The sequence below is a fragment of the Lolium rigidum genome, chromosome 7 (assembly GCF_022539505.1).
Source record: "Lolium rigidum isolate FL_2022 chromosome 7, APGP_CSIRO_Lrig_0.1, whole genome shotgun sequence".
Lineage (NCBI taxonomy): Eukaryota > Viridiplantae > Streptophyta > Magnoliopsida > Poales > Poaceae > Lolium > Lolium rigidum.
Window position 1 is genome coordinate 249953909 of NC_061514.1, and position 10171 is coordinate 249964079.

Below are 10171 nucleotides of genomic sequence, written 5' to 3' on the forward strand. Positions count from 1 at the left end.
CCAAAACAGGGCGCCCGGGACATGCGGTATCGTCGTACCGGGCGTGCGGGTGCATCAGTTCGCGAACAAACTAAACGGACAAAAATAGCACATATAATGATGCGTCGTAGACCTAAAAGCATTTTTCCCGGAATTTCTGGAGCGACGGATAGTTGACCCCTAGTTCAAATCTGGTCAGTTTCCAACGGATTCGGCGGGATATTGCCGGAAGCCGCACGGGTTTCTAAAAAGCTAACGCACGCACATGATATGTGATAGGTGGTGTGTAGGTGGTTTATTATTACTACACGAAGGTTTCGGGCCATACAAAAATACGCCCCACGTAGCTGCATCACAAAAAAAAAACCGTTTGGGCACGCTAAAAAATGAAAAATGGTCGCCCGTGTATCGGATAGAAATCCATGTCCGGGGTCTTTCTTCCCATCCCAGGATCCACACACGTGCAAAATATGACCTCGTTTCGGCAAGCTATGTCATGTCGAGGCCATTTCCCACCTCATTTACGATAAAGTTGGTGAGATTTAAAATAGAGGTACTTGATCTAATGCTCATGATTTTTTGGTAAATTAACTTGTAGGTTCAAAAGATGATATGGATGTCATATTTGTATTCTTCTCATTTTTCTAATCAGTTTAGACATATTATTTGCCAAATTTGCATTTACTGATATAAATTATTCCATATTAAATAAAAGGACAAAAATATAAAATCATTTTTTTCAAATTCTATATTATTATTTATATATATTAATTATTGTTTACTTAAGTAATTGTTTAGAATTCAAAAATATAGAGATGTGGCATCATGGTCAAAGGGTTAATATGATTTATATGGTACTATTAACAACAAGGTGTCATTTTTTTCATGGAAGCTCACCCGAAGAGAACCAAGAAGTTAAACATGCCGGGGCGGGAGTAGTGTGAGAATGGATGACCAACTGAAAAGTTTGACCACAAGTGTAATTTAACCTAAGATTAGATGTACTTCGAGTTAAAAGTGTCATTGTGAAAGTTTAACAAGTAAAAAAGAAGAAGAAGAAAATGAAAAATATTGAAAATTTTGAAAATGCTATGCCGACGGTAAAGCCATCGGCACAGAAAATAAAAAAAATGTTTGACTTTTTTCAAAAAACATATTTTGAATTTTTTTTCGAAAATAAATTTGAAAATTTGAAATACTATGCCGAGGTTAAGCCGTCCAGACTGCTGTGACGACGGCCAACTTATCTAACCGACCAGAGCTTTCCCAACAACGGTGTGCCGACGGCCAGATGGCATGTGCCGACGCTTGTATCTTTCCCGTAGTGCACTATGGTCATGATGTGAATGTGGCGGCGCATCATAGTGAGCCGAATTCTTGTAAGTTTTATTCTGTTGTTGTTCCGGATTATCTCCGAAATGTACTATGTGATGATGTTTTTTGATCAATAAAGCGCCAACATTCTCTCAAAAAAACTGCGCGCAGAGGATGCTTGAACAACCCTATCCTTTGTACTCCAAGCCCCCGACTGGCATGGCTGGCGGGGAGGCGTTCCCGCGGCAAGCCCGGCGTCCAAATCCGGTCGTTTGACTTTGACATGGTCTCCCTTCTTCTTCAAAACAAACGACCCAAACGTCTGCAACCATAAACGTTACACGCACGCACGCCCAACGTCCTTAATTTTAGCGAGCTCGCACAAAATCTGTATGCCTAATTATACCTCTTTCCAGCTCCTCCTCCGTTGGAACGCCTTTGCTTCCCACCATTCCTGGCCTCACCCTCGGGCGAGCGAGCGAGCTTTCTTGCCTCGACGCTCCCTCGCCTCCCACGCTGTCTAGCTAGCTCGATCGGTCGGTCGGCGCGCGGCATTCTTCTTGGATCGATCGAGCTAAATGGTCGAGGCAGTGCCAATGCCGCTTCGGCGGCGGTGGCGAGTGCACTTGTTTGCCGCCGCGGTGGTTCTTGCCGTCGTCACAGCCGCGCGGGCGCAGGACTACAATAACGGCGGCGATGACGATGAAGAGAAGGATAAGCCGCAGTTCAAGGCGCAGGAGGCGTGCAACGGCGCGTTCTTGTCGTACACGTTCATGGAGCGCACCAAGGAATACCCGCACCTGAAGAACGCGACGGCGCAGGCGTACGCGTTCAAGGCGCAGGCGACGGTGCTCAACACAATGACGGAGGACCTCACGGCGTGGCAGATGTTCGTCGGCTTCCAGCACAAGGAGATCCTCGTGTCCGTCGGCGGCGCCGTGCTCCTCGACGGCACCGATTTCCCGGCCAATGTGTCCGGCGGCGCCACCTTTGCGGGCTACCCGATGGCGAACCTCCTCAACTCGATCGAGACTGCTGGCGACATGACGCAAATTCAGGTCCAGATCGACATCACCGGCACCCAGTTTGGCATCAAGCCCCCAGGCAAGCCCATGCCCAAGACCATCAAGCTTGCCAATCCCGGTTTCCGATGCCCCGCCCCCACCCACAAAGGTAGTTCGCCCAAACAAAACTTGATCAAATAGCTAGGTCTGCATGGATGCTTGCTGTGTGCACATGGCTGCGTGTCAGATAAACTAAATTGAGGCAGGCATAATCTGTGCTGTGCAGATAGCGTGATGTACGTGTGCTGCGTCAAGGACCGCAAGTTCAAGGCGAAGAAGGCCAACAGCACGCGGTACCTGCCGCGGCAGAAGGCCGACCTCACCATCGCCTACGACGTGCTGCAGGCGTTCGGCAACAAGTACATGGCGCAGGTGACCATCGACAACTGGAGCCCCATCGGCCGGCTCGACAACTGGAACCTCACCTGGGAGTGGAAGCGCAGCGAGTTCATCGAGAACATGCGCGGCGCATACACGCTGCTCAAGGAAGGCCCCGCCTGCGTCTACAGCCCGGCGTCGAGCTACTACAAGGACTTCGACTTCACCCCCGTGTACAACTGCGAGAAGCGGCCCGTCATCGTCGACCTCCCCCCGGAGAGGGAGAAGGACAACGCCGTCGGCAACCTGCCCTTCTGCTGCAAGAACGGCACGCTTCTGCCGCCGACCATGGACGAGTCCAAGTCCCGGGCCATGTTCCAGCTGACGGTGTACAAGTTGCCGCCGGACCTCAACCGCACGGCGTTGTACCCGCCGCAGAACTGGAAGATCGCCGGCAAGCTCAACCCACACTACGTCTGCGGGCAGCCCATCCGGGTGAGCCCCATGGAGTTCCCGGATCCCACGGGGCTCATGTCGACCACCCCGGCCGTCGCGTCCTGGCAGGTGGCGTGCAACATCACGCGCCCCAAGAAGCGCGCCTCCAAGTGCTGCGTCTCCTTCTCCGCCTACTACAACGACTCCACGGTGCCCTGCAACACGTGCGCCTGCGGCTGCGCCGGCAACGACACCGCCATGTGCAACCAGAACGCGCACCCGATCCTGCTGCCGTCGGAGGCCATGCTCGTGCCGTTTGACAACCGGACGGCCAAGGCTCGGGCGTGGGCCAAGATCAAGCACTGGCGCGTCCCCAACCCCATGCCGTGCGGCGACAACTGCGGCCTCAGCATCAACTGGCACGTCATGAACAACTACAAGTCCGGCTGGTCCGTGCGCATCACCATCTTCAACTGGCAGGACTACACCTTCAAAGACTGGTTCGCCGCCGTCACCATGGGCGACCACTACAGCGGCTACGAGAACGTTTACTCCTTCAACGGCACGAGGATGGGCAAGCCCTTCAACAACACCATTTTCATGCAGGGCCTGCCGGGGCTCACCTACCTGGAGCCCATCACCGACGGCAAGACTCCGGACGATCCCAGGGTGCCCGGGAAGCAGCAGTCCGTCATCTCCTTCAAGAAGAAGGACGCACCTAACATCAATATTCCCAGAGGGGAAGGCTTTCCCAAGAGGGTCTACTTCGACGGCGAGGAGTGCGCGCTTCCCGACACGATACCAAGGGTGTCCAGTGCGCGCCGGCGGGCACGTCCCGCGAGCCTCTTGCAGCTTGTTACCGGGGTGGCCATTATAATGATCGTGGCTGTTGTGGACTCATTCTGCTTGTGATTGTGTACGTGTTGAAACAAAATCAGGGGATCGATGTGTATAGTGATTTGTCTTAGGGTGATATATATACACTTGTTGAACATTTATATTTGGTGGTGGTGGGGGATATCTTTCAACTCCAATTCACAATTGATTGATCCCTAAAAGAAGGAACTTTGCACTTCCGGAACTACCACTGATATAACACTTGTGAAAAAACTTATGGACACGTCTAGCGAGCGGCCGCATGCCCATTAGTTATTCTGAGCGGTCGTACCAAAATGAAAAGTGCTCACACGGAAAGATGTGTACAGCTGTTAAAAAAGTAGGCTAGCTGATATCATTTTGTTGTTTTAAAAAAGCTGTAACTTTTAAACCGTGCGGCGAAATTACAATCCGCTTTCACTTTTAGAATCTGAACAACGAGAGCTTCGAAAGTAGACCACATTTCCATATATTTCGACGCAATTTTTTAACAAGCAACTTTGATGCACGATAGAGCAACTTTGTTGTGCAGGAAAACAATTTTGGTATGCGGCAAAGCAACTTTGGTGTGCAACAAAAACACTTGATTCACAATAATGGTAGGCTTCACAACAGCTGCAGCAACAACTCCTAATGTTACTCTACAGGACACTAAAATTGCTCGGCCGAGTACCAAAGTTGCTCGCACGACACTAAAAATTGCTCGGTCGATCGGGCGCCAAAGTTGCTCTGCAGGGTTCAAAAACTACGTCGCCGGGCAAAGTTGCTCTGCAGGGCACTTAAGTTGCTTTGTCACACATTGAAATTGCTCCCATGGACACCAAAATTATTGTCGGGCACCAAAGTTGTGCCTTCGTGTACCAAAAAATATACATGTTCGTTGCACACCAAAGTTGCTTTGTCGCACATCAAAGTTGGTTTGCTGCACAATAAAGTTGCTCTGCCGCACATCAAAGTTGCTTGTTAAAAAAAATCGTCGAAACATATGAAAATGTGGTCTAGTTTCGAAGCTCTCGATATAGGGATTTTAGTAGTGAAAACGAATTGTAATTTGGTCGCACGGTTTAAAAGTTATAGTTTTTTTAAAAATGACACATGATATCAGCTAGCCTACCATTTCATTGACAACTAGACTGCCTGGTGCGTGTGCCCGGGATGTCCATCCAGCACGCGCCCGCCCCTAAGATTTCAGGAAAACTTATTCACAATCCCTTATAGCGGTACAAACGAAACATTGCGAGTCTGAATATCAAACACTTATTATTACTAGCCAAAAGAGTCCTCATCGGTCCATTGAGGATACCACTCAAATCCCAACTCTTCTAAAAGAACTTATCAACAAGTGGAACTAATAAATTAAACATCTTAAGTGCTCGACAATTTATTTAAGTAAGGTTCTAAACTGCTCGGCTCACCTACTGATACTCGAGACTAACTACTACTCAATATCGACCTCCTCCACTCCATAAAAGATGCCATAGTCCAGAGGCGGACCCAAGAATTTATCGAAGCTTGGGCGCACCGTAAGCCAACTGAAAACTTTATGAGGCAAGAGTAGGCATTATATGGAGCAAATATTGTTTGAACAATAGTTTTACCGCGGAAACACGAATACAATACCTATATTACACATTCACAACATATTTCAATGTTCACAAGTTCACAACATGTTTGAATATTCACAAGTTGAGAACACTTTCAAATGCTCATATGTGCTAATATTAGATATGATTGGATTGGCAAGAACTCCCAAAAGACTAAGAAAAGAAGTTAAATAGATTAGTAAATCATATGAACATACTTTAAAATATACTATCTTCATTCAGGAGGCAAAGAAATATACCCAGGTAGTAGTGATGATGTGTTAATATTAAGGCTAACTCAATAATCTTGTAGACCAATGGGTTGACTAAATGCTTCCTCGTTTCAACCATCTTTGTAGCAAATCTTTCTAGATTTATGCAACTAGAAAAAGAGGAGGTGCTGGAGGTGGAGCGTATCGGCGAAGGGAGCGGAGGGACATGGAGCGCAAAGCAGAACCACAGGGATGAGTGGCGAGGAGAGGACGGGGACAACAACGAGATGAGAAGGGGACAGAGCAGTCGGGTTCGAGGATGGACGTGGGGAGGAGATAAGGTATGGGATGTGTCGGGATCAGGTAAGAGGTAGAGGATGGACGCGTCATGGTTGGGGCTGAAAGGAACGAGGGACGGTGGGCGTCGGGTCAAAAACGACACTGTCTTTTTGCACAATTGCCGCGACCTCACTTATTTCTGGACGAAGAAAGTATATACCATCACTTATTTATGGATGAAGCGAGCATATACTTTAAAAAAAAATTGTATGTAGTATACTTAGGTATTGTACTTTGTACTACCTCCATCTCAAAGCTTAAGGCTTATATTTTTGTTTGAAAAATCAAACCAAATAAAGTTTGACAAACATTTAGAAAAATATATCAACAAATATAATATTTTTTAGATACCACACAAAAATATATTTCATTATCTATTTAATGATATTGATTTTATATTTTGCATATTAATGATTTTTGGTAAGGTGAGACCTGCTCAGTGCCCGTTGGTTCTCCATTTTTTGTACCATTCCGAGCCAGCCACAAATGCCAAATCACCACCACCACCACCATCTGTTCAAGTTCAGTTGATCTTGCCAGGAAGTCAAAAACCCAAGCCTTCGAGCCCGTAAAAGCCTTGCGCCTGATATTGAAGCCATACGCTTCTTTGATCTCCTGCCACACCTCTTTGGCAAACTAACAGAACAAAAAAGTGTGATCAGCTATCTTCTCCCGATTGCAGTACACACACAGGGGCGACGCCGGGATATGTCGTCTTGTGAGCTGCACCCCAGAAGGTAGAAAATCATGGGCAAATCTCCAGAAATTAATCTTCATCTTCCCACGAGCTTTGATCATCCAAAGTTTCTTCCAAAGCAGGCTTTCGTCATGCTTATTAGATTGTACACCACCACCCTTCTTGCTGCGCTCGATGTAAAACTTCTCGGTTCTCGCAAGATGGTAGGCCGAGCGGACAGTGTAATCGTCAAACTTTGTGAAAGACCAAGAGATGAAATATGACGCAACACGCTTACTGATTGGAATCTAGAGGACCTAGTTGGCTACATCTTCCTCAAAAATTGTGCGGACAATGTCAGCATCCCATGCACTGACATCCTCATTGAGAAGGAAGGATACAATGGTGCCACCCGGGATCGGCGTCAGAAGAGGTAGAGCCTCGGGATTTACATTTGGAATCCATCTATCAGTCAGCCACTTGATCTTATTACCGTCACCGACACTCCAACGAACACCAGCCCTCACCAGCCGCATACCGAAATAGATGCTCTTCCAGGTAAAGGAAGAGGATCAAGGTTGAGGGGCGTACCAAAAATCACAGTTTGGAAAATAACAACACTTCAGCACTCTGGCACACAACAAGGATGGATCTGTGAGTAATCTCCAGCACTGACGGCCCAGCATTGCATGATTGAACAACACTAGGTCTCGGAATCCGAGACCTCCTAGAAACTTCGGAGTTGACAACCATTCCCAATTGTGCCAGTGTGTTTTCTTCTTTCTGTCCTCAAAACCCCACCAATAATTAGCCATGGCCTTTTCAACTGATCACATGTAGAGACAGGAATCTAGAAACAGCTCATAATGTGTGTAGGTATCGCTTGAATCACCGCTTTGAGCAAGGTTTCCTTAGCCACCCTAGACATAGGGCGATCAGACAAGCCATTCATATGTTTCCATGCACGGTCCAAAATGAGCTTGAAAGAACCAGATGGAGAGCGACCAACTCCAATGGGGATACCGAGATAGGTAACCTGGAGTGCTTCATTGGCCACTCCCAATTTGTTCATCGCATCCGATTTAACCTGGTTGTTGAAGTGAAGTCCAAAGAACACCAAGGATTTCTCCATGTTAATCTTCTGACATGAACCTTGGCAATAGGTAGCAAAGATATCCTTAAGGGCCTCTACACTTCTTGGATCTCTCCATGCAAATAAGATGCTATCTTCTGCAAAGAGGAGATGGGAAATAGGTGGGCCAGAACGACCCTTACGGACTCCTTGTAGAAGCCCCATTGACTCCTTCTAAAACAACAGACTTGACAAACCCTCAGTGCATAGAAGGAAAAGGTAGGGACTGATGGGATCCCCTTGATGAATCCCCCGAGAGGGAACAACTGGCAAAGTGAGTTCTCCATTCACCCAGACTGCATATCGAACATTAGTTACACAATGCATAACTGCAGCAACATGGAGCAAAACCCAACTTACACAAAGAGTCGTGTAGGTAGCCTCATTCCACACGATCATAAGCCTTCGTCATGTCAATCTTTAGCGCAAAGAAGGGTCTCTTTGCTTTCTGCTTGCGGATTGTATGGAGGCATTCATATGCTATCAAAGAATTATCCGTGATCAACCTGCCCAGGACACATGCGCTTTGGTATTCCGAAATCACCACCGGTAAGATCACTTTGAGTCTGTTAGCAAGGACCTTTGATGCAAATTTGTACAATACATTACATAAATTGATGGGTCTGAAATTTTTGAGATCTTCAGGATTCGTTACCTTAGGGATGAGAACAATGACCGAATCAAAGAAGCCCTCAGGGATCGCCTCTCCCATCAGAAAACCCCGGGCAGCTGAGCAGATGTCATCTTTTAGATTCTCCCAGTGTGTCTGGTAAAACAGGGCAGGAAACCCATCAGGTCTCGGGGCCTTGGTTGCCCCCATCTTGAATAAGGCTGCCTTGATCTCTGCATCAAGGTAGGGTTTGGTAAGCGCATCATTCATGTCACTCGTAACCTTGGATGGCATAGCCTCAAAGATAGCATCAGACTCACATGGTTCGGAGATAAAGAGATTACCATAGAAGCTCTCCGTCATTCCCTTGATCTTCTCGAGCACCTCACACGGTGAACCATCCTCACGTATTAGTGCTCGAATTTTGTTTGTGCGGCGTCGAGCAGAAGCACGGGCTTGGAAAAACGCCGTATTTCGGTCGCCCTCCTTCAGCCACTCCACTCGTGAACACTGGCGCGCCATGACTTCCTCCCGTTCGAACAGCTCACATAATCGCCGCTCGACACGCTTTGCCGTGGCCAACACGTCAGGGCTCCAACGTGCAACATGGATCACCATGAGCTAGCGCTCCAACTTCTGAATCTCCTTTTGGTTCTTTCCATCAAGCGCTGGCTTGGCTTCGTGTGACTGTGTTGCGTGCCTGCGTGCGAGTTACTACCTACCGGCAACCGTCCTGGACCAATTCTTTGAAGCCCACCACATTCAGACAGGTCTGTGCCCAGACCCGTGACCATGCCAGTCGAATTTTGCCCCAGCTCAATCGCGATTTGCTGGCAAATCCTATATGCCGACCAGGTCGGCGGTTACCGCACGCCGCACACCCCGCGCGCACGGTATGGGCCGGCCTGGTCGGCCCAGTTCGTGTTTTTTGTTTTATTTTTTTCTGTTTCTTTTTTCGTTGTTAAGACTTAATTTGCTTAAAATTTCAATATATTTTAAATGTAAAATGTTTAAATCTTAAACTGTTCTATCTAAAAAATTTGGAAAAAAATTCAAATTCGAAAATTGTTCAATTATAAAAAAATTCAAATTGAAAAATTGTTCAAGTATAAAAATTGTTCAAATACGAATTCAAGTATAACAATTGCTAAAATTAGAAAATTGTTCAAGTATAAAAATTCTTAAAATACGAAAATTGTTTAAATATAAAATTGTCCAATTCAAAAATTGTTCAAATTCAAAAATTGTTCAAGTATAAAAATTGTTCAAATACGAAAATTGTTTAAATATGATATTTTCTCACGAAATTGTTCAAATAGAAAAACAATACAAATTTGAAAATTGTTTAAATTTGAAAAAAAATCAAATTTTAAAAATTCAAATTTGGAAATTTTTAATATATAAAAATAATAATTTTTGAAAAATAATGTTTTTTTAAATTTTGGAGAATATAATTTTTTTATACATGTTCATGTTAAATAATATTCAAATTTCGAATTTTTCCAAAATGTAGAAAGAAAAGAAACGAAAAAATAAAAACACATTACCTGATGTTGGGCCGCGGCCCAGCTAGCAACCTGCGGGCACGGGGTGTGCGGCGTCGTGCTGCTGCCGACCTAGTCGGTGGCGAGGA

General features: G+C 46.2%; 1 protein-coding gene across 1 annotated transcript; it reads left to right on the plus strand.

Annotated features, from left to right (window-relative positions):
• Positions 1–1871: 1871 nt before the first annotated feature.
• On the plus strand, positions 1872–4022 carry LOC124670459 (COBRA-like protein 10). The gene is made up of 2 exons (XM_047206955.1): positions 1872–2466; positions 2584–4022. The coding sequence occupies exons 1-2, from the start codon at positions 1872–1874 to the stop codon at positions 4020–4022; spliced, it is 2034 nt and encodes a 677-aa protein (XP_047062911.1).
• Positions 4023–10171: the final 6149 nt, after the last annotated feature.